The sequence below is a fragment of the Dama dama genome, chromosome 5 (genome assembly GCF_033118175.1).
Source record: "Dama dama isolate Ldn47 chromosome 5, ASM3311817v1, whole genome shotgun sequence".
NCBI lineage: Eukaryota > Metazoa > Chordata > Mammalia > Artiodactyla > Cervidae > Dama > Dama dama.
In genome coordinates, this window is record NC_083685.1 from 106,969,966 (window position 1) to 106,993,540 (window position 23,575).

At 53.5% G+C, this 23,575-nt stretch overlaps 3 protein-coding genes across 14 annotated transcripts; 2 read left to right on the top strand and 1 right to left on the bottom strand.

Annotated features, from left to right (window-relative positions):
• Positions 1-980: 980 nt before the first annotated feature.
• PHOSPHO1 (phosphoethanolamine/phosphocholine phosphatase 1) lies at positions 981-7,120 on the top strand. 9 transcript variants are annotated; one of them, XM_061143793.1, is made up of 4 exons: positions 981-1,160; positions 2,549-2,647; positions 4,436-4,546; positions 6,193-7,120. In XM_061143793.1, the coding sequence occupies exon 4, from the start codon at positions 6,200-6,202 to the stop codon at positions 7,070-7,072; it is 873 nt and encodes a 290-aa protein (XP_060999776.1). In that variant the 5' UTR covers positions 981-1,160; positions 2,549-2,647; positions 4,436-4,546; positions 6,193-6,199; the 3' UTR covers positions 7,073-7,120. The 9 variants fall into 9 exon arrangements, with proteins under 9 accessions (XP_060999776.1, XP_060999781.1, XP_060999775.1 ...); XM_061143792.1 differs by lacking the exon at positions 981-1,160 and adding an exon at positions 1,187-1,322; XM_061143791.1 differs by lacking the exon at positions 981-1,160 and adding an exon at positions 1,205-1,455.
• A 1,178-nt stretch (positions 7,121-8,298) lies between these two features.
• On the bottom strand, positions 8,299-17,786 carry ABI3 (ABI family member 3). The gene is made up of 8 exons (XM_061143789.1): positions 17,438-17,786; positions 12,986-13,153; positions 11,875-12,051; positions 10,326-10,411; positions 10,040-10,135; positions 9,755-9,879; positions 9,086-9,223; positions 8,299-8,777 (listed from the first exon to the last, which is right to left on the bottom strand). Exons 1-8 carry the CDS (start codon positions 17,552-17,554, stop codon positions 8,614-8,616), a joined length of 1,071 nt encoding a protein of 356 aa, XP_060999772.1. The 5' UTR covers positions 17,555-17,786; the 3' UTR covers positions 8,299-8,613.
• Positions 17,787-18,005: 219 nt separating this feature from the next.
• On the top strand, positions 18,006-22,364 carry GNGT2 (G protein subunit gamma transducin 2). Of its 4 annotated transcripts, none has more exons than XM_061141108.1 (3): positions 18,006-18,399; positions 20,088-20,193; positions 20,653-22,364. In XM_061141108.1, the coding sequence occupies exons 2-3, from the start codon at positions 20,110-20,112 to the stop codon at positions 20,776-20,778; spliced, it is 210 nt and encodes a 69-aa protein (XP_060997091.1). In that variant the 5' UTR covers positions 18,006-18,399; positions 20,088-20,109; the 3' UTR covers positions 20,779-22,364. The 4 variants fall into 4 exon arrangements, with proteins under 4 accessions (XP_060997091.1, XP_060997093.1, XP_060997095.1 ...); XM_061141110.1 differs by having other exon boundaries at positions 18,006-18,217; XM_061141112.1 differs by lacking the exon at positions 18,006-18,399 and adding an exon at positions 18,901-18,923.
• Positions 22,365-23,575: the final 1,211 nt, after the last annotated feature.

Genomic DNA, 23,575 nt, shown 5'->3' on the forward strand with positions numbered 1-23,575 from the left:
TTTGTTTCCTTTTGTATATATGGAAGCATGGCACACATTTGTCCTGTTCATCAATGTACACCGAGCCCCTGGCACAGAGATGATGGTACTCCCTGACTGACCCTGCTACCTCTGTTTCCCAGCCCTACCAGCTCCCAGATGACTCAGGCCCTTTGCATTTGCTCCTTCTCTTCTTCCAAGAGTGGAGGCAGGGAGACTAGGGAAGACTGAAGTTAGACCCAGCAGGCACGGGGGTGCCCACCTTCTTCCTAGCTAACACAGTCCCTTTGTGACCCCGTCTGAGCTAGCTGTGCGGGGTTTTGAACTCAATTTCTCCTGCTGTCAACATTCAAGCGTTAAGTGCTGCGACCTAGTACTATACCGGGTTCATAGGGTGTTCTCAGTAAATTTCTTTCCTCTCTAAACATGATCTCTACTCCTCACCATCAGGGTGGGAGGGCATAAGGGTGGAGCGGGTGTGGCTGGGAAAGGACTCAGGAAGCGAGGAGAAAGTCGGGGTTTTTATTTACAACACTACTTGCAAAGGGGCAGAGAGTCCGGTCCCCAACTCAGTGTATACAGGATAGGAGAGCGGGCAAGTCCGCAGTCCTCTGTAACCTGTAACCGGGGCAAGGGTCCCAAGTAGCGGGGCGAAGTGACTCCGCCTGGAGGGCAGAGGGCACCCAGCCAGCCCAGCTTTGAGCACACGGGAGAGGCACTGCTTTTCCTGGGCGGGGTCAACCGAAGCCTACCCTCGGGCTTAGGAGCGCAGAACAGAATGAGGGCTGGAGGTGGGGGCGCATTTTTGCAAGTCCCGGGGATCAGAGCTCTGGAGGCGGGGGTGGAGAAAGTCCACTGCCCTGGCACCTCCAGGTGTGTGGGCGGGACTTACGTAGAGCCCAGCAGCGGCTCTAATGAGGGTGCCCCCCACCCACGCTCCTCTGAAGGGATGCGCTACATCTTCACCCTCCTACCGTTCCCGGCGGCGCCCAATCCCACCTTCGCTCGCGCTCCGGGAGCCTGTGGAGCAGCCAGGAGGCGTGGCCTACCGGCGGCCCGCCCCTTTGATGTGCTCCGACGCCGCTGTGATTGGACAACCGCTTGTGACGTGCGGAGACTGCGGTGGGCTCCGGTGCTGCGGCAGCCGCAGCGCCAGCCGCGGCTCCGGCTCCGGCTCCCGGGTATTTAAAGGGGACGCGGCGGCGGCCCGGGGGGATGGGGGGCAAGTGGAGGGGACGGTCCAGACGCACATCATCCACGGCCCCTCCGGACTGGAGGGACTCGTGAGAGCCGAAGCCCAGAAATCCGGGGGTGGATAAGACACCGCATCCCCTCCAATTCCCGTAAGCACCCCTTGCTCCATCCTGAGCCCAAATACCTCAGCTAGCCCGTGTCCCCCTACTCTTCACACTCCAAACTCAGCCGGGACAGACCTCTGCCGCCGCCGCTTCCCACGTGAGTCCTGGACTCGCCGAGGTAGGGGAAGGCTGGGGTCCCAGCGTGGGGTGGGGGCTGCGCTGGGTCTGAGAGCGCTCCTTCACGCGCGCGTCCGTGGGGGAGTCGCTGGAGCCGAGGAATGAGTTCCTCTCCTACCCAAGGGACTAGGTGTCCGGCTATCGCTCCATTCCCGACACAGACAAGGCGAAGGAATCCGTGCTCCCTTGCTCCCCGCCACCCACGAGTCCCCTGGGCTCCCGAACTGTCCCCCACCCCCCCGCCGCCCCGCACTGGAGCGAAGCACCGGCCAGCTGGATGTGTGCCAGAGTGCCTGCTTTCCAGCCACCTCTAAAAATATCTCTCCCCAGACTCCACCGGCAGCTGCCACCTCCTTGCCCACTGAAGATCCCCTCCTAGCTTGTCTACCCAGGCAGGGAAACACAGAGGTGACTCCTGGTCCTATCTTTCTCACTGGCATCGGAGCTCCAGGACGTCAACCCAGCTGTCAGGACAACAAGCTCACAACCCAGGGGAGTCTCCAGGGCAATAGAGGAAGTTCTGGCTGCAGTTTTCCCAAGAGGCGGCAGAGACCCTTGAGTTCTAGTTCTAATCCTGATTCTGATGCTGTGTGACCCAGGATGTTAGCTTGACCCCTGTGGGCTTTTGTTTTTCTTATTCACTGCTAGTGGTGAAGGAAGGGACCAAGGGAGAAACCATGGTGAAGTTGGGAGTGCTGTCTGGGGGCGGGGGAGAATTCCAATTAGTGGTGGAAAGTGATTTCTAGTGATTGACACTAGGAAACCTGGTCTTGAGCAGAGGACTTGTTACTGTAGTATTTCTGGGATCCTTGTCCCTGCCACATCCTTATCCTGAAGTTTCTTGTGGAACACTGCCCTCTGGACTCCAACCATCCATTAATGGGAATTTTCAAACTTTGTTCCCCTACCCTAAAGGTGTCCTCCCATCCTATTCCCATGGATATAACAGCACTTGTGTAAAAAGGTGCAGGGGTGCAAGGGGCCGGTGTGTGTGTGGGGGGGGGGGGGTAGGGGGGGAAACGCTGGTTTTAGGTAGAACTAGAATATGGACACTCCCTGCCAGCCCAATGAAACCCTTCTGTCCTCTGCTCTAGCCGGCTGGAAAAGCTCAGAGGTCCTGTCCCCCTTTCCTCTGAGAGACTCTATTTGGTGACCACAAGAGGATTCAGTCACTCAGGTGAAAGCTTCCAGAGGTGAGTGACCTCTCTGAATGTCCCAAGAGCGAGATTTCAGTGGGGCCTGGGGTGCCTCTGACTACTATGGGGTGGGGGTGGGGGTTGCAGCATGGCCTTCTCAATTTCGAGGGGAAGAAATCCAGGTTGTCTGGCTTTCTGCTCTGGGGACTAAAACAAACAAGGGCAACTCACCAACAATAAACGTTTATCTAATTTCCCTGAATAGTAGTATTAGATGAAAAGAACCTAACTTTTGCAAGAAGTTTTGAACATGATTAAAAACAAGTAGACTATTCCACCAAATTAAAAAAAAAAAAAAAAAGAACCAAGGGCAAAGCAATGAAAGCTGGTCTCTGTGTGATTCCTGGAGACCCTTTATCTTCATATCTGCCTGGCATGTGTCTGTCCATGTTTGCTTTTACAAGGGGTGTGGCATCCTTTGACCTTTCCTCTTTGGACTCACCTGTCCCCTGGGGGACATGTGATATCAGCCAGGATTCTGGAAGGCTGAAAGTCCGTCTAGATGGGACGTGGGGACAGCCCTCCCACCTCTAACCCCCCAAACATGCCCACCCTTTACCTCACATGCCTCCCTCCCCTTCTCTCCCATTTTTTTGACCTGTGTCTCCTCTCCCAATCCCTTTCCTCTTTCTGCCCACTGCCCCATTCAGCTTTGGCCACAACTAGATTCCTAGACTACAAATTCTTAGGGAAAAGGCTGAAACCCACATTCCATGTGTAGCCAGGGAGTGGGGATAGATGGGGTACCTCAAGATGGAGGGAGCCCTTCCTCTGACTGGTGCCCTGCTCCTGCAAAGTCCCAGTCTCTTTCTTGAGAAGCTGTTGATTTTCCTTGCTGTCCTGGGATGGTCTGGGGAGAGTCACCTTGACAAAGTCAGAGGGGTACCCAGTGTCAACCCACTCTCACCACCAGAGGGCAGCAGCCAGCCAAACGTTTGCTCCTTCCCCTGTCTAGTCTTGCTGGCAGTGGTGGTCCAGATGTGTCCCAGCTGCATCTAGTTTCTCATTTAAAGCCAGGGTGGAGGGGAGCAACTGGGAGTTGTAGGTTTGAAGCAGCATTGGTGAAGCCCCCATGAAGCCAAATCCTGTCCCCAAAGTCACATAGCAAAATCTGGCAGAAATATCAACCTGACTCTTGGCGGACTGCCAGTCTCTAGAAGCACCATTGAGTGAGACAGTCCTAGATCACCTGTGGTACCCAGGGGTCCTAGCCCTCCAGCTGCAGTGGATGCCCAGCCCTGGGCATCTGCCTCTTCCCTTTTGAGGACAGAGGGCAGGCAAGGCTGTGACCAAGTGTTCATGAACCAGGCTTTGCCCAATAGAAACATGGTAGCCTTAGGCAAGTTATTTAATCTCTTGAGTCCTTTTCATCTGCTGAATCCATGGAATTGTGTTGAGCAAGGACAGAATATGAGTGAAGCTGATTTGTAAACCATGATGTACCATACACAAGAAAGGGGCAATGAACATATAGAGAAAAAAACACTGGTCTCAGACTCTGAGATCTGGTTTTGAGATCTGTCTCTGCCATATATAGTGGGTGATGGTTGCACAAGTTGGTTACCCTTTCTAGGTCTTCAGTAATATCTGTAACCTTTCCAGCATCATGATGGATTGTTAAGAGGATGCCTAGCAAGGGCCTTGTGGTCCTTAGCTTATTTGATGGGCTGTTTTTACTGAGTGGTTCCTGGGGCTCAGGAGAGGGGATAGGATCAGGTGGATGTTAGTGGTGGAAACAAAGCCGCCTGACTGGGCACCCTCACATGGACCTTGTATGGTTGTCAGGAGCTCTGGACCGACAGCTGGAGGCCAACAATCCCTACAGGTGGTGCTCAGGGTGATGTACTGACAATGAGCGGGTGTTTTCCAGTTGCTGGCCTCCGATGCCTGTCTAGGGTAAGTGGGTCCCTCCAGGGGTCTCTTAGGATGAGGCCTCAGCTCCATGTTCCCATCATGGGGTGGGAGGTGTCCTATCCAGCCTCTTTTAAGCCTGCTCTCATCTCTATTGCGCCTCCACTAATCCCTGGAAGCTTCCATTCCAAGCGTGGGGCCCTGATGCTTTATATCCTCAACTCCAGGAATCCTGGGCCACTGAAACTCAGATAGATGTTGGTGAGACCAGAGAGTGACTGTAGGCATGAAATTGAAGGGATGATTCTGCTAGGGAGGTAGATAGCCAGGTTCAAATCCCAACTCAGAAGTTAGGAGCCTTGGACCGCCATTTTACAGGATGTGCCAGGCCATAAACATCACAGGAATATTGGAAAGGGAGTTAGGACGAAACCAGAAAGAGGAGTGGTTTCATCTCAACTAATTGGGGTGGAAGATTGAGAGGGAGAAAGACAGCACAATGATACTCTGAAGCTGTGCAGTCTGCTTGCTGTCCCTCCGTGGCAGGGGCAAGCTGCAGAGGGCTTCTGCTGTCCACGTGCTTGCCTTCATGCCCTCACCCTTGCCATGTTGCTCCGCATCCTCTCCCTTATCCCCCATTAACATGAGCATCCCAAGGTCTTGACTTCCTGGAGCTCCCCACCCTCACTCTTCCTATCCCTCTGCCCTGTGCTCCCCTAGCATGACATCCTCCTGGCCCTCTTCTTCCCCACTCCTTCCCCATCCCCTCCACCCCAACCATGCCCCCCCTACCTCTCCTTCTGCTTTCTCAGCCACTGCTGCTCTCTTTCCTCTTCCTTACCTATCTCCCAGGTATGTCGTGGCCTGGTGCGGGAGGCTCCTACTTCCCCAAGTCCCACTGCTTCTCCTGCTGCCCGCTTGCTTCGGACTCTGGCAGAAACCCCATCCGCTGACAAGTTCTTCCCAGGGAATTGGCAAGTGATTAGTGATGAGCTGTCAGCACAGGGCCCTAAAACTCCCCCAGAGAGGCTGTGTCCCCTCCTTGGACCCCTGCCCAGTGCCACCTGGCTGGAAGCAGCTCACAGAGCCTGCCTGGATTTGGGGTGGTCAATCCACCTACCTAGTTCTTCCAAGAGCTAAAATCCAGTTCTCTGGCCAATGCAGAAGCCCAGGCACCTCACTCTCCAGGCCTGGCACTGATTGCCCACATGCCTTGGGTAGTGCCAACAAGTCTTCCCTGGCTTCTACTGTCCACCACAGTCCTACAAGCCATTGGCTCTACATGGCTGAAAAGTGGAATGATGAATCTGCTCCAGTTGAATGAATGAATGAATGGTTTCCCTTGACTATCTTAGGGAAGAGAAGTGGAGAGTCCCTCCCACCTTCCCTGTGTCCACCACCACCAAGGGGTCACTGGAAGTCTCTAGAATGGTCTAGTCCAGAAACCTTCCCAACGGAGTGACCCCTTGGAAGCTGCTCTTCCACTCTCCTGAACCTCGGTTAAGCCCCCATGGCCCCAGATGAGATTAGAAGAAAGGTGCCAAAGAAGCCCTTCAGGGTTCAGGAGGATGGTCCCCTGAGGATAAACCCCAGAGCAGTTAACACAGAAGTGCAAGAGGGTGGACAGGGAAGGCAGGGGTGGGGACGCCGGCGTTGCATAACCAGCTTAACCAGCCTTGGGTCCTCCTCAGGTCTTCGATGTGCCAGCATCTCTGGCCGTGGCCCGCTAACCTGCCTCTCCCGGGCCGGCTCCTGCCGCGCCCCCTCTCGCTTGCTCCCTCCTCCTCCTGCTCCTCTCCCCCCTGCTCCCAGGACGGCGGGATGGCTGCGCAGGGCTCGCCGCGCTTCCTTCTGACCTTCGACTTTGATGAGACTATCGTGGACGAAAACAGCGACGACTCGATCGTGCGCGCGGCGCCGGGCCAGCGGCTCCCGGAGAGCCTGCGTGCCACCTACCGCGAGGGCTTCTACAATGAGTACATGCAGCGCGTCTTCCAGTACCTGGGCGACCAGGGCGTGCGGCCGCGAGACCTGCGCGTGGTCTACGAGTCCATCCCGCTGTCGCCCGGCATGGGCGAACTGCTGCAGTTTGTGGCCAAGCAGGGTTCCTGCTTTGAGGTTATTCTCATCTCAGACGCCAACACCTTTGGCGTGGAGAGCGCGCTGCGCGCCGCCGGCCACCAAGGCCTGTTCCGCCGCATCTTCAGCAACCCTTCCGGGCCCGACGCTCGGGGGCTGCTGGCGCTGCGGCCCTTCCACTCACACAGCTGCGCGCGCTGCCCCGCCAACATGTGCAAGCACAAGGTGCTCAGCGACTACCTGCGCGAGCGGGCCCACGACGGCGTGCACTTCGAGCGCCTTTTCTACGTGGGCGACGGCGCCAACGACTTCTGTCCCATGGGGCTGCTGGCCGGTGGCGATGTGGCCTTCCCTCGCCGCGGCTACCCCATGCACCGCCTTATCCAGGAGGCACAGAAGGCTGAGCCCAGCTCCTTCCGCGCCAGCGTGGTACCCTGGGAAAATGCCACCGAAGTGCGCCTCCATCTGCAACAGGTGCTGAAGACGTGCTGAGGACGCGGCCTGCAGGGGGCGCCCGGCGGGAAGGGGGCCAGGGGGCTGGGGACAGGGAAAGACAAACCTAGTTTTATTAGTCCCTTTCCCTTTCGTTTTGGTGGGTCCCTCCGGGAATTTCCGGAATCCGGAGCGCGTCCGTTTGGGGGCTGGAGGAGAGAGTTCGGAGCTGTCCCCGTCTATGCAGTTAACCCAGCTTGGCTGTCTCCCCCAGTTCCACTGCAAGCGAATTCTAGAGTTTGGCCCCACCAGGGTGGTGCGCAGACCCAAGCAGGCAGCAGTGTTTTCCAAAAATCTTGCCCCTTCCCAACTTGGGGGAAGGGGTTGCCTGGCAGGGTAGAGAAGGAACATCTCCCACTGTGTTGCATTAACTGTTGCCTTGGGCCGCATGATTTCCTTCCCCTAGACTTCTGTCAGGGGGACCCAGGTCCTGAAATTCCTCCCCCGGCCCCTTCAGCCCCGGACTCCCCGCGGAGAGATGGTGCTCTCCACCGACGCCAGTCTCAGGCCTAGGTCTTGCTTTACCTTCTGTGACCCTACACTACACTCCTGCCTCCCCCCACGCACGCTGTCAGCGTCCCCACAGGAAGAAATCCCAGAGGGAACAATCGCCTCCTGGTGGTGGAATGAGGTAGCACACTGTCCAGGGCTCGGGTCCGGCCAGCCAGGGACCTCAGAGAACGCGACGACGTCTCCTCCTCGCACCCCAGCCTCTTCTATGCAGCAAGAAACCAGGGACTTAACCAAAGTCGCCCCGCTGACTGGACCCTCTGAACCCCTCCCCTCCCGTATGGAACAGAAAGCCATGATGTTTTAAAAGCAGAGCCAGTGAAACCCAACCCCCTCCTCTTTTGGTGTTTCAGAGCTATAAAGAAGGTAAAGGGGCAGAGGTGACTGACATCTCTCGCGCCGCAGTCTGAGGGATGAGGGTGAGATGATCTCTCAGAAAGCCCCACTTAAGTGAGGGAGCTGGACCCCACTCTTGGAGGAGTGTCCAGTTAGGGGAACCAAGAATGACTGCATAAAGCAAGGAACAGGCTAAAGAGCAGGGTGCAGCGTCTTCACAGAGCAGCACAAGGGTCTCATGGAGAGGGCTCAAGCTGGGAGGAGATGGGAGATATTCCCGGTTAGGGCAGGCAAAGTGAGTCATTCAGCGGGAGCCTAAAAACCAGGTTGCCTTTCAATCTTTCGGCACACCCCGCCCCCCATCCTGCAGGGCAATCATCAAGAGGCCACCAGTTTTATTCCAAGTTGGCACCTGCAGCTGGAGACCCTGTCTTGCATGGTCCAAGGGTCCCCTGTGGATAAGATCACCAAACACCTTGGTTTCCAGTTCTTTCCTGTCTCTAGCAGGCTTCTGGGTACCTCTCCCAGGACCCCCGCCCACTGCAATGGGGGGGTGGGGTGGGGGGAAGGGACAGACAACAGTTAACAGCCCAGAGGTGTACAAGCCTGGTCCAGTCTTGAGTGAAGCTGGCTTTGGTGTGGGACTCAGGCTTACTCAAGGCAGTGCTTGAATCAGCATTGCAGAGACCAGGCTGTCAGCTGATGGGCTCCACATAGTTCCCAGGGAAGAATCCAGACCCCTCGGAGCAGACACCCTCACACCATCCATCAGAGTAGCGGCGGGTGATGCAGATAACTGTGCCCTCAGAGAAGGAGAGCTCGTTGTCCTTCTGGCGGGTGTATGGGTACAGTGTCACCACTGGAGGGAGACAGGGGAGGGTGCCATGAGATGTGCCTCCTGATGCAGCCTGGGATGCTGGGGCCCACACTGCACTCTAGGGAGCACCAGGGGGACTGGGGCAGGAGATGCCTCCTACTAAGCCCTGGGCTCCTCCCCAGCTGAGCTAATACTCAATATCAGGCCAGCTGCTTTTCTCTGTGGGTGTGTGGGTGGGGGAATAACAGAGTCACACCTTTGCAAATGGAAGGGAGAATGGCTCTGGGCTAGAAGAGTGGGGGGAACCTGACCCCACAATCTGTTGTCCTTCAGTCCCAGGACTCAAGTACCTTTCTCCAAGTATGCATCAGGGACCCAGCTGGGCTCTTCGGACCCAAAGCCCGGTGGGGGTGGAGGTGGCAGCTCCAGATCCTCTATATCCAGGGGTGGAGGAGGGGGCAGGTCGAGGGGCATGGGCAGCTCTGGGGCTGGGAGAGAAGCAGAAAGGCTGCAAGTGTGACACAGGCAACCCCATCCACTCCAAGAAACTTCCCTGTTGGAGAGCAGGGCCCCGGGATCTACCCATTCGATGTTCCCTGCCTGCAGCCCTTGTTCATCCTGCTCCTCCCACAGTGCCTCTAGCAGGTGCTCAGTAAACACAGCAGTGTTGGACAGTGTAGGGTGATCAGACTCTGCCACTTGGCTGGGCAAGCCTTGAGCAAGTCGCTTAATTTAACTTCACAGGCTGTTTCTTCATCTGTTGAATGGGAGTGTGAAGATCCTAAGCGGTCAAATTTAAGCAAGAAAATGGATGAGAAGCTTTGACTTGGTAAAAAGCAGAGGCTAAATTATGTTAGCTTGCTTCCTCTGCTTTCTTACTGTCACTCCTACCTTGGACAAAGTATTCACTGACATAGGCCCAGTTGGATGCAACTGGGGGTGAGATGGGGTGGGAAATATCAAGAGGTGAGAAAATGACCCCTAACGCTGAGATAGGAGGAGGGGGCGGGGCTCCTTACCCGGTGGGGGCAGAGGCAGTTTCTCCAACGAAGGAGGTAGCGGGAAGAAGTCAGGGGCAGCAAGGGGGGGTGGGGGGGCTGCCTGCCCCTTGGTCATGGAGACCCCACCGACACCTTCGGCGCTGCTGAAGACCAGAGAGAAAGGGGCTTTGCTAAATTGGGGGACCACTTCCTAACTCAGTACCCAAACTGACCCCGCCCCTTCAATCACAAGCTCCGCCCTTGTGGTCCGCAGTCTTAATCCACCTTCACGACCACCCCCAACCTAAAACCTGTGGGGCTCACCCAGCCGAGGCCAGGGAGGAGGCAGAGGAGGCCGCGGAGAGTCTGCCGTCGGGCACCACGGGGGGCTGCACGGGCTCGGGGATCCGGGGCGCTCTCCTGGGGTGGGGAGATAGGAGGGGTGACGTCGAGGGAGAAGGCATCAGGCGAGCAGGGGTTGGTTTGGGGAGAAGAGGCAGTTGGAGGAGGAAGTTTGGCTCCTGGCTTGAAGGGGCGGGTGGTGGGGAGTAGTTTCTGGTTGAGGGGAAGGAAAGGAGGGGGGCAGGTTAGGATTGTGGGGAGACCTCACCCTAGGGTGGCGGAGGCAGGAGTAGCAGGCGCCTTGATGCTCTTACGAGACAAGGTCCCGGTCCGCGACAGCTGCTTGCTCAGATCCTGTGGGTGGGGGGGGGAGCAGGGGGCGGGGGCTGACACCCATAGGGGCCTGCAGCAGCCCCCCTCCATCCCGGAGAGGAAATGGGGGAGGGGCAGACGAGAACTGGGAGAGTGGGGAGGACGGAGAGCAAGTTCCGACTTCCACTTCCCAGCCTGCTCTCCCACCCCACCCCCCTCAGTCTTGCTCTTGGCAGACCGGGCCTTAAATCTGCCACAGTCTCAGGCAGACAGGGTCTGCAGGCCACTTCCTCTTGCGGGGCCTCAGCAGCTGAGCCCCACTCTTGCCCAAAGCCTCTGAGCGCTCAGCTTTGTGGGCCTTAACTCTGAGAAACCCCAACTCCAGCCCACGGCTGAGGAGGTAGAGGTTGAGGTAGAAACCTCCCAGCTGTCATTTTCGGGGGCCTGAGGAACTGGCTTTGGGGAGTTCAGGGCAGAGAGGAGCAGAATGTACAGAGTGTACAAGTGACAAGCTGTGAACTCAGGTGCAAGAGAGCACTTCAGTTGGTGATGGAGTTTCCCCAAGAATGGGTACATGAGGAATGATGTCCTCTGCTATCCTCCCCTAGGGATAAGACAAAAGGGACTTGAACTCAGGCATAAAGAATTGAGGCTGGATAAAAGGAAGGACTCACTGGTAAGAGGGCCTGGCGACTGAAGGAGGGAGTGTGCTTTCTGTTTTAGGGGGAGATGTTGTGTTAAGGAAATCAAGGGGCCGTTTAGATACAGGAAAGCAGCCAATCTAATCTGGAATGTTGAAGTGTGGGGACAAGGAATGGATAAAATGGGATTAAGGGTGTGTCCTCTCCCACCTCACAGAAGGAGGTGGGCTGAGAAGAAAATGCCCGTCTTCACCATGTCCTCATTTGAGTGCCTACATCCCCCGCCCTCCCCACCCAACAGTAACTCTGGGTGACTTCAGCACAGTGACCTCAAACCTCCAGACAGAGGAAGTTGCTGTTCTCATGTGGCTGGGGAACCATTCTCATGTGCCCTGACATCCTCCCTCTCCGCTCTTCCCCTTCACACACGCCCCCATCCTGCACCTACAAGTGTGTATGTGTGAGCCCAGATGGCATTCTCAGCAGGTCCTGTGATAAGGGTAAAGGTCAGTTATTAAGAGAAAGGTCATGATGAATTTTGAAGGAAGAAGATGAGCCCCCTCTCCTATAAGGGGGCCCCATGGGGAGCAGCAGAGCCACTTAGGGCGATGGCTTCAGGGAATGAGGAAGGAAAGGGGCTGCAGGGTGGGACAAGAACATGGTCCTGGAAGAGAATTGAGGATCTAGAGAGAAGGGAGCCATGAGGCAGAAGAGGGTGGGGGGACTTCCCTGGTGGTCCAGTGGTTAGGGCTCTGCGCCTCCACTGCATGGAGCATGGACTGGGGAAACAAGATCCCCATGAGGTGTGGCCTTAAAAAAACAGAGTGTGTGCTGTGGAGAAAGAGGAGGGGCCCCTCTCTCTACCTTGATCCCATGGCCAATGTCATCCAGGCAACTGAAGTTGAGGGGTCTCCTGTAGTAGGGCGTGAGGTGAGGCAGGCTCTCAGGGGCGATGATTTTCTGGCCGGGGGGCAGCCGCTGGACAGTGGCTAAGGTGCCGATCTCCCTTCGGGCCACTTTCTCCATATGCATGTTCACCATCTGTGTGACAGGGTTGGAGGTGACGGCGCTCTTTCCCTTAAGACTTTGGGGAGGGGGAGAGGCCATGGGAGGGAGCGAGGTGCAGAGAAAGAGTGAGTTTTGTCCCTAAGGTCGCACAGCATTTAGGTAAAGAGTTGCCAGCAGAGGACGGAGCCACTTTGGAGCAACTTCCGGTGAACGAGAACAAGGGTTATTATTAGCTGAGCAGGGAAAACACAGCATCCTTAAGGGGTGCTGGGAAGAGACTGGGCCAGCTTGGGAGCAGAGGGAGACAACATGGAGGTGGCTGAGAATCGAGGTTGAACCAGCTCTCCCTCTTGGGGGACAATATAAGCAAATCAGCTTCCTCTTGGAATGTTCTTTGGAGAAACCTACATCTCTGAGAGGGTGGAAACTTCAGTCCACTGGGGTGAGAGAAAAAGACACGCACTGAATGTGCGAGTGATGCACAGGCCAAGCTGAAGTGTAGCTCTGTGCGTGTGGTTTATGGGGTAATTCCTTGGCCAAGGATTCAGGAAGGAAGGAGGAGGGTGTATATGCGAGATGGGGTGGGGCTCTGTGTGGTGGTGGCAGTACCTCCAGGGCTGAGAATGACCTTGCCAAGCAAGCAGCCTGACTTTGGGATATTTATAAAGTCACCACCTGTGTTTAGATGAAAACAGGGTCCATTTGCCTCGTTTCTGTGCTATGTAGCCACTGTGATGGGGAGAGCTTGCTTTCTATCATGTAGGAAGGAATTCAGAAAGAGGTCTGCCATCGGGGAGTTCCTGGTCCGAAGAGGCAAGGAAGCTCAAAAAGCTTGGCAAGTGCCAACTTTCTGTGATAGAGGTGGGTGTTTGTGGGTGTAGAGGAAGGCAGGAAAGAACTTTTGCTGCAGAAGATGTCCGGCTGAAGAGTTAGGGGCTGAGGCGAGCAGCCTTTCCCCAGCTCTTACCTGGCCCAGTGTGCTCACGCGGGCTTCCACCTGCCGCAGGGCAGCCGCCTGAAGGTCCAGCATACGCAGGGTGTGTCCAGCCAGGTTGCCCACCTGGTAGGCCACGCTGGCCAGGGCCTGGGTGGTGAAAGCCATGGTCTCCTCCAGCGCTTTTCGCTTGTCGGTGGCCTGAAATACACACAGCCCTGGCTTGTTCCATGGGGTCCTTGGCTGGGTGGGCTGGGATGGGATAGGGTATGAAGAAGATGGGGGCTGAGTTGGGAGAGAGCAGTTACCGTCAGATGTTTGAGGAGGTTTCTGTAAGAATGACGTGGTAAGAAGGACTCAAGGGGTGTTAGGAAAGTGAATCTGCGGCCTTGGGGACTGGATCCAAGGGGAGGATAAGTTACCCTTCTCAGATAGTCACACTGAGGATTAGCCCTACCACCCTCCTGAGGTGATTTTTTTTTTTTAGGGGGCTGGAAAATGGTGAACAGTAGAAAGGAAAGAGGAAGTCAACACCAGCTGGAAGAGATTATTATTGGACTTGAAAACCAACCAACCAACCTCAGGCCCTCATCCCAGACCTTCTAACCAGAATCCCCTGGGCATGCGGCCAGTGAATCTGTACCTTTAAAAGCTCCTTAGGTGACTCCTGAGCTCCTGGCTTAGCTCTGATCTGCAAGGTGGTGTTTGGGAACCAATAATTTGGTCCATTTTATAGATAAGAAGCTGAAGCCCAGAAGGGGTAGAATAAAGCAACTTCTAACTGTAGCCTATATAGTGAAAGTGTTAGTTGCCCAGTTGTGTCCAACTCTTTGTGACCCCGTGGACTATAGCCCCCCAGGCTTCTCTGTCTGTGGAATTTTCCAGGCAAGAATACTGGAGTGGGTTGCCATTCCCTTCTCCAGGGACTCTTCCTGACCCAGGGATCAAACCCAGGTCTCCCGCATTGCAGGCAGATTCTTTACTGTCTGAGCCGCCAGGAAAGTGTAGCCTATATAACCGCGGCCTATATAGGGTCCCACAAGGCTGGCTCCTGTTTTTCTCCTCACCCTCATCCCCTTCCTCTCTCCCTCTCACTCATAGTCCTCCAGCCACATTGGCTATTGGGTCTCAGTTCCTGATCAAGCTCAGATTGCTTGTACCTGAGGGCCTTTGCACTTGTTATACTTCAGGTCTTCAGAGACACTTGCCCTCACCACCCTAAGATCTCCCCCAGCCCACCTCTGTATTGACTCTGTATTAGATTTACTGTTTTCTTCATAGCACTTAGTACCATCTGAAATTTTTTATCTATGTACTTTATTATCTATTCCTACACACACACACACACACACACACACACACACACATCCACACATACTAGAATGTAAGCACTATGAGGTCAGGGAGCTCATCTGTTTTATTCTGTATCCTATCCTGAAATAGTTAGTGCCCAACATACAGATGAAACTTGATGAATATGCATTTGTGAATTAATCAGTGGGTTGAATGCAAACCCAAACACTTGCTGGGCATCTTCCTACTGCATGCCCGGCACTGTGCCTGGTGCTGGCTAGGGCCACACTTCCAGGCAGTGGTGGTGGGGTGGACAGGGAGTGTCTGAAGACTGAAGAGGGTTTGCTTCTCTAGTCATTTGGTTCCCCAGGCAGCTTCCTCATCTCAAGTTGGAACACGAGGGTAGGGGCCAATCCAGGGCAAGTCCGGGGAGAGGCCAGCAGACTGATCAGTAAGGCTGCACCCTGAGGTCTCCTTGTTAAGGGCCCTCAGTTGCTCCCCAGGGCCTGTAGTGGAGAACAGACCTAGAACCTATCTAAGCAGGGTGCTCAAAGAGACCTGGGAGCATCCAGTGTAGCCCAAATGAAACTTGAACCAAAAGGTGGGCCCAGAACCTTCTCCTCTGAGGTGCTTCTCCATGCCTTTCTGTTCCAATCGAGGCTAAGAAATGCTTGTTTGCATCTAATTTACATCTCATCAGCATACATAACTGAGTGCCTTGAAAAGGCAAAGAGATCAATCCAGAAAGAATAACAGGTCTAATTCTAGTTCAAGACTGTCCTTTAGTAGATGAGGAAATGAAGGCCCAAAATGGAGCAGTGACTACTCCTTTGTATGAGCTGGCCTCTCTTATACTCGCCCCTCCCTGGACTGGCATGTGGAATTCATCACTGGATTTTTCCTGTCGGTCCAAACAGGAAACATGTCTGCTTGGGCCCAGCTCTAGGGGTACAGAGCCTGGATGCCTACCGACCCCTGGCTTTGGTCTTGACCCAAAGTCAGGTCTAGAGAAACAAAGGTCTGGGATCCATCTTCATGGCTGACTGCTTATTCATCATGCAAATTACCCTGTCTACAAACTCAGTGGACCCTGACAGAGAACTCTGCAGTTGACCCCAGCCTGTCCTCCCCCATTCCCCAAGGGTTTCCTGACACCTGCTTGAGATGGAGGGGGCAGTGCGAGGAAGCGGGGGAGGTCGTGGGAACCAGGTCTTACTTAAGACTAGCTTTGAGAAGTCATCCAAATCCTTCCTAGGCACTTGCTCCTCAGAAAATCCTCAGAGAAGTCGGGAAAGGTAACTGGTTCTGTGGTCTAGTAGTTAGTGTTCTGCATGAAGGAAGCTGAAATCCAAGGATTCTGACCTGGGTCAGGGCTTCTGATGCCCTGAGGGTTTTTGCAAGGGCTGCTTCACCTCACTAGAATTAACTTTGAATATCTATATTTGTCTTTCATCCATCTGATGAAAGATGATGATGATGGTAACAGCTGCCATTTATCCTGCCCTTCTTAAGGGAGAAACATTGGGCTAAATGTGCTAATACATTATTACGTTTAACCCATGTAACCACTGTGATAAAAGGTATAAGAATCACAAGGTGGAGAAGGAAATGGCAACCCACTCCAGTATTCTTGCCTGGAAAAGTCCATGGACAGAGGAGTCTGGCGGGCTGAAGTCCATGGGATTACATGACTAAGCATGTGTGCATGAGGGTGGAGGGAAATGGGTTGGTAGCAATAAAGTGGTAGAACTAAAAAAAAAAAAAGAATCACAAGGGAAATTTGCCCCATGTCCAGGAGCTGGAAATTGGACTCAGGTCTTTCTGACCTCAAATTCTGTGTGCATACCGTGTGTGCAAGTGAGAACCCATCCAGAAGTGCTTTGAGATGCGCAGAAGTTATTGAAGGAATGGGAAGGAGAGCCTCTATCCTAGTCCATGGGAGGAGCTTGCCTTCCAGTGCTGGGGGAATGCAGCTAGTTCACAAGCTACAGTCCAGCTCAGTTGCAGTACCCCCAGTCACTCAATATCTACAGCGGGAGTAGCATTTTCAACTAGAGGCTTGGGGGGGAATGCTCTGGAGTCAAAGTTGCTTGTTCAAATCCGGGTTCTACCATTAGCTTGGAGATGCTGGGCACGTAATTTAACCTTTCTGAAGCTCAGCCTCCTGGTTGTGAAGTGGGAATGGTCCTCACCTCACAGACTGGGGTGAGGACTGAAGGGGGCGATGAAGGCAGTTCAGGTGCAAAGCACTTTAACTGCTGTTACCATTATCTCTCTTTAATCTGCCATTTTCTCATGAGCATTTTCTCCTTTTATTTTTATTTTTTTTCAACACTGACTCCTACATACCTGGGAGGTCCCAATGCAAATGCAAATAAACTGTCTTAAATTCATACAGCATGTCAGGGAGGGAAAGGCAGAGAGGAGAGGGTTCAGCTTCAGAAGTCAGGAAGGCTAGGCTGATGCCCAGCTCTGCCATTGCCAAGAGATGTGACCTTGGACAAGTCACCTTGCCTCCCTGAACTGCTGTCTCTTCATCTATGAAACAGGAATAATGATACTGTCTCACAAGGCCGTTATAAAGGCTGTCCTCTTCTGTTCATCCAAGCACCTACTCTCTATCCTGGGACAACCCCACAATTTAGAAAACTGTTCTAAAATGCCACTCTCCTTGCATTTTGCTGGTAGTCTGCTGCATGCAGTCATATTGTCCATCCCCCTGCCTCTGAGTCAAACTCCATCTCTTTAATCCAACATAGTGTGACATCTCTCAGCTCTCCCTCAGATATCAGGGACAGAGTTTTCTCTCATCCATCTCAAGTTCAAGACAATGTTTGGAAAGTTCTTCTGAAGTCTTACCTAGAGCCAGCATGAACATGGAATGATGGCACCAACAGGTGTATGAGGACAAGTCTTTAGGCCTCTGGATCTGAGTGAGAGGCTCGGAAGGAGAGGAGCCTGGGGTGAGGCCTATAGCAGGACGGGGTAACACTGCCTTCCCCGGGCATCTCTGAGGCTCTGGGAAACAGGAGGGCCTGGGAGCACGAGTCCGCACTAGAATTTAAGGGTCTGGGATAAAGCCGACCTGGAGTGGGAGGATAGCTCAGCCAACGCCCAGGCCAAGCACCTGTCAGGATGGGCTCTGGGCCCCTGGAGGGGCTGGGGTGCCAGGGCTGCACCCGCTCTGCTTACCTGCACGTAGTTGTCCTCGCAGTAGTCTGCGACTCGCAGCAGGGAGCTGTGGTTGCCCCTCAGGGCCTCCCGGCCCGTGGGGATCTCAAACTCCTGCAGCTGCTGTAGCTCCGCCATGGCCCCCGGCCTCTGCCCAGCTCCCCGGGGAGCCTGCCGGTTTTGCACCTCACTCTGCCCTTGATTGGTCGCTCTGCCTTCCCTCCCTCTTACTGCTTTTGGTTTCCTCTGCGTGAGAGACCCAAACCTGCTAGCAAGAGGCAGACATGCTCATGCGGGGACAAGAGGAAGTTAGTCTCCACTCCCTGGGCCTGTGCCACTCTGTCGCCTGCCCAGAGGAAGGGAGACAAGGGGGGCCCCTTTGGGGGCCCAGCCCCCCAATCCCTCCTAGCAGAGGAAGCCAAGGTCGGGGAGGCTGTGATTGCTCCCTGGGCCTGGAGAGGAAGCTGCAGCGGGGGCTGGGTTGGGAGACAGGAGGAAGGGGGCTGGCCTGCTCTGGGAGGTGGAGATGGATTTTCCACTCATGGAAGGGGAGGAAAGGGCAGAGGGTGGGGGTTTCCTTGGGAAGCTCGGGATGAGTCACCAAGAGACAGGGGACTGGAGGGTGGAGAGGATATGGAGACGGGTCATGCTGGGGGCCCATAGGGCGGTGGTGCCGCAACAATGGAAAACGGCCGATGCAGCAGCCAGAGGAACCAGGCAGGACACTGAGAAGATACAACCAGAGGTCCCCTGAGAAGTGTTATCAAGTCTCCAAAGGGTTACCTACAATGAAGATCTGGTGTACGTACATGTTCTGTGCCTGGTGGAGGCAAGACAAGATGAAATTGACCAAGTGGAGTGTAAGGGACTCAGATTAGACAACAGGAAGGACTTGGCTTTGAGAAGCACCAGGTTTAAATTCCAGATTAACACGTCAGTCATAGGAAGCAACAGTGGCCAGAGCACCGAGCCTGCTTCAGGAGGTATGTGCTCCATTTCCTGAATTCACAAGAGACTCAGACTGGATGATGTCCGGGGTCCTGTCCTGATCTCAAACTCTTAGAGCTCAGAGCTGTCAATGGGACTTGATTCCTGGAGTAAGGGAAGTTAGGGGGGACTCTGGGCCTCCTCCCTGCCCCTCTCACTGGGGAGTCTGTCATTCTAACATCAGGAAAATAAAACAATCCCTCACTGACCACATTGGTCCCTTAATATCTGCTCTTTGAGAGGGTCCCTTGTCACTGGACAGGCGTCAGGCTGAGCAGAAGCTCAATGACTGTTAAATGGGTGGTCCTGAGAGGAGACCGAGAGAGAGATCAGGATGTGAGCACTGTGCTCAGGGACTGCTGAGGGAGACACGTATGCCAGGCTTAGAGGGAGGCATGGAGACAGGAAGCATGGACACAGGTGTCGGCGGTGGCCGTGGTCCCTAGCTGACGGGCATAGCAGCCTGAGTACATTTTCATGGAATGAGTGAATGAAATTTGAGCTCGGAGAACCTTGTAAGGTGAAATGGTGGGGCTTGAGAGAGGGACACAAAGGCTTCTCAGATGAGAGAAGTTAGGAGCTGGTGTAGGACTTGCCTCATTGGAAATAGCCTCAGAGCAGGCTCAGATGTAGGGGAGGAGAGGGCTTGGGAGAAAAGACTGGAGAAGAGGAGCAGGCAGGGCTGGAGGGTAAGAACGGGGAAATGGGCTCTAAGCCAGAGGGGTCACTATAGGAAAGGGGCTGATTGGGGGGGCGCAGGTTGCCTGCAGTTGTGGTAGTCTGGAAGGCTCAAGCTGCTGGATGGGCTTAGAACCTTGAGCCTATGATCAGCTTAGGCATCAGAGATTTGGGCTTCCAGACCATCTGCTTTGTCTAAAGACTTTCAGCTGATGAGGAGCTAGGAGGCTCAAACGCCTTCGTCTGGGTCTTGAAGTGCACGCTCTTTCTTGGCAGGTGAGCGGGTCTGAGGTTGCACTGGACTGGGATCTAGTCTTAGAATTATTGAGGTTAGGCACCAGGCAGGTCTTCCTGATAACCCTGTGATAGTGATAATGATGTGTTTATTATGTGTCAGGCAGTGTGTTAAAATATTCTACATACATTATTATTATTTTCTTAATCCTCACAATAATCATATAAGGTAGGTACCATTATTATACCACTTTGCAGATGGGGAAACGAAGGTTGAAGGAGGATGAGCAACTAAGGTTGAAGGAGGATGAGCAACAGCTTGGAAGCTGCCAAGTCACAATCGGAATTGGAGTCTGGCAGACTGCAGAGCCTTTCTCTTAATCACTAGGGTAGTCTTTCTTCTGACAGGACCTGAATTTTCCTGAAAACCACCTAATGAACTACCTGTGTTGTTAGGTGCAACAATAACTTTGCTTCCCAAATCTGTCTCACTGAAAGAAACTGCTCTTCTCTCCCTTCTCCATGCTCCGATCCCCATTTTTTCCATAGACAGATCTTATCTAAGGGCAAAGACTGTGTGTGCCTCCCCCATCCTCTCCTCCTGAGCCTAGCTCACAGTGGGGTAGGGGCAGGGGCTGCAGTGAGTCCATGGTGAGCGATGAGAATATATGGTGAGCAGGGAAGAGGTTAGACGTTGAGGTATGGGGAGAGTACAGAAGAGGAGCTGGGGGTGCCCAGGGGATTTACAGTCCTGGCTGTGGATGCTTTCCAGGGCCTGGTCTCTCCAGGGCAGGATGGCCCAGGAGCTCAGCGAGAAGGAGCTCTTAAAGATGGAGGTAGAGCAGCTGAAGAAGGAAGTGAAGAATCCAAGAGCTCTGGTGAGCCTCCTCTGTCATTCCCTGCTACCTCTCCTCCATCCCTTTCTGGTCCTCATGGAGACAGGACGCAAAGGAAGGTTTGATGAACAGCAGGGTGATGGGACCTTTCCAGGGCAGTAGAAAGAGCAAGAGGTGCCTCTGGAATGGGCTGGGAGGTAGGCGGAGGCAGGGTTTGATCCCTCAAAGGTGCCCAAGAGAGAACCTCAGAGCCTGGAGGGCTTGGTGTGCCCAGCTCGGTCCCTGGACTGGGCCTGGCCAAATATCCCTCGCGGGTAAGAGTCAGGCTTTCTGGTTCTGGTCAAGGAACTCATTCCCCTCTCACACCTGCCTGTGCCTCTCACCTTTCTCCTCCCCGGCCTCTATCCCCACCCTGCCCAGAAACCTGTTTTCTTGGGACTGAGCAAATCATGAATCCTGAGCAACAGAAAAGGGCTAGAACCACACTCTGCTTTCTCCCAGATTTCCAAAACAGGAAAGGAAATCAAGGATTATGTGGAGGCCGAAGCAGGAAACGACCCTCTTCTTAAAGGCATCCCTGAGGACAAGAATCCCTTCAAGGAAAAAGGCGGTTGTATGATAAGCTGATGGTGCTGGAGTCCCTCACCCTGAATGCCTGCCCCTCCTCAGCCCTCTCCCCACCGGAACCCAGTACCCTGGGATGTGCAGGGAACCAGTGGATGTTCACTCTCTCTTAGTCACAGGATGAGTCAAGATGCCCCGCTGCACTCATCGTGAATCCATTCCCCTGTTCCACTGTGAACTCTTCTCTCCCATTACCTCCATCACCTGCTGGGTCACTGCTGACCCCACCTGGAAGTGCTCCCAGGAGAGCCTCCCTGGCTCAGGACACAATTCCCTGAGAGCCCGGACAGACCTTGGGAAACACTTAATTCTCCTTAAAACTCCTCCTATTCCCCCCTCTGCTGACTACCTAGGAACCAGCATTTCCATCCAGAGCTTCTGGGTTGAGGATTGAAGCTGGGGGGTTCCTTTGCCCCCCACCTCATGTCTGGTCCTGTGGAACTCCTCCCAGTCATTTAGATAACCCAAGATGGCCTGGTGACAAAAAGAGCTTGTAAAGTCATGATGTCATGATTTATTGAATATTACTGAGTGTCTGTTCCATGCTGGGCTAGGATAGAAGAGCAAGCGAAATTCAAGTGGCTCTTATTGTCATGGAATCTAGCAGAGAAGACACGAACCAGTTACAATTAAATCAGTAAGTGCTACAGTGGCAAAGGGGGAGTCAAGGCTGGTGTAGGAACATACAGCAGGGGGACACGGGGACATTCAGGGCAATGAACAAGGTCAAAATGAACTGTTGCAGACAGTTGGGAGGGGAGGGTGACCCAGCAGGGGTAAAACATGGGGCTGGAGAGGAAGATGAAGTCTAATCTAAAGGACGTTGGTGTGAGCTCAGGTAAGAACTTTCTTTTTTATTCTCATTGCAACAGAGAGATGATGGAGGTATTTATCAGCGGATAAATAAAGCAGAAGGCCAGGCTTTGATTAGCATAAGGGAGGGAGGATCCTGCTTAGGGCTGAAAGACTAATTCCTAGGCCTTGTTAGCAAGTAGATTACCGTCTAAAGAAGCCATAGACAGACATTCATGATACAACGTGTTCAGTGCAATGTCAGAGAAGTCTGTGCGGAGTATGAGGGGGACATAGAGTCCAGAATCCAGCTGAGTGGCTGCATTGCATCCTGGGAGAGAGTGAGATGGATGGGCCCCAGGCTGAACAGTTTCTCCCCTGTGGACAGGAATTCCATAATAGCAGAAACTCCATAAATGCAGGATGGTAGAGGAGGCCGGGCCCTGCCCAGATAGGAGATAAAAGACCACATATTCCTCATTCTTGAAATTAAGGAGACCTCCCAGCCTACACATGCATAGAAAGGCTCCTTGGGAAGTCAAAAGAGAGGGGGCATCACCTCATAGTAAGTGATGCAACCACCCATAGGCCTCTTCACTAAAATCTACGTTGGCTAAAAGATGCCCGTACACACATGGGAGGACACGAGATATACCAAACACAGACTCAGAACCAGGCAAAGCAATATGACCGGCCAGAGGAAACCCGGAAGAAATGCCTCACAAGTGATTGAAACTACCACAATGGTGTGACTCTCTCTCTGAGCCCACCATGTGTCTGTCCACATGTACTGTACTCTTTTTTCCTCCTAATAAACACTAATTGTTTCACTACTTTCCATCTCTATGTGGGAATTCATTTCTACACAGCTGATGGGCCAGGGTCCTGTCACTGGCCACTGGTTTCTGGTGGTCTAGTGGCCAGGATTTAGCACTCTCACTGCCACTCCCTGACCTCAGTCTCTGGCTGGGAGCTGAAACCCTGCTTCAGGCTGCTGTAGGCCAAGGCCACCTGAGATGGAGAGGACAGGAAAGGCCTCAAAAAGGAGGTGATGTTTGCAGCTGAGTCCTACAGGATTAAGGTGTAAATGGGTGATATAAATCTGGCTGAAGGGACAGTATTAATGGAAGAAAAGATGAAAAGAAGAAGAAAAGAACAAAGGTTTGAATGCAAACACTCATCAGGTCAGAGTTGTTGGAATGTCAAGGGAAAGGCCTAGATATTTAGGATCTGCTGCTAGAGAGGTGGAGTTGCAGGTGATCAGAAGGTTTTGTTTGTGATACTAAACCACCATATCTGCTGGGAGGGAATTGGTAATGTTTGCATTTAGAAGGGTTTTGACAAGGCTTTTGACAAGATTGAAAGGGGAAAGAGTGGAATCAGAGAGAGAATTAAGGAGATGATTGTGAGCTGTGGGGAGAAGTGGGTCAGGGCAGAGGCTGTAAGTCTAGAGGGGAAGGTGGGGTGAAGGGTTCTTTGGGAAATGAAGTTTTCAGATCTTGACATCTCATTAAGTGATGGGCAAGGGACAAAAAGTGGTCAAGGATACCAATAAGTTTCTAGCTTCGGGGGTGAGCGAGAAGGATTGAAAGCAAGTATTTGCAAACAAACCTAACATAATACATGCATCTGATTCAGAGCTGCAAACTCCCTCAGCCCCTCCCCAGGGGCCCACAGCCCTGGGGCTTGTCCTGCTCCTACCAGTAAGCTCATGGGCCACTGGTCAGAATTCAGGGTCTCCCACGGACTGTCCACTCCTTTCCGAATTCCACAGTAACCCTGCTTCACCATTCTGCAACCTCAATAATAAATGCAGCCACTCCAATACACTCTGCCCAAGAGCAGGAAAAGAAGAGAGGCAAGAAAGAGAAAATATTTAAATACAATACATCTTCTAATTTTTTTTAATGAAGAAATGTTAATATTCTAGTAAGAAGGGAAAAACAGATGGGGGCTACAGTCACATGGGTGTAGATCATCAACTATAGCCTCCTTCTTGGTTGGAGTT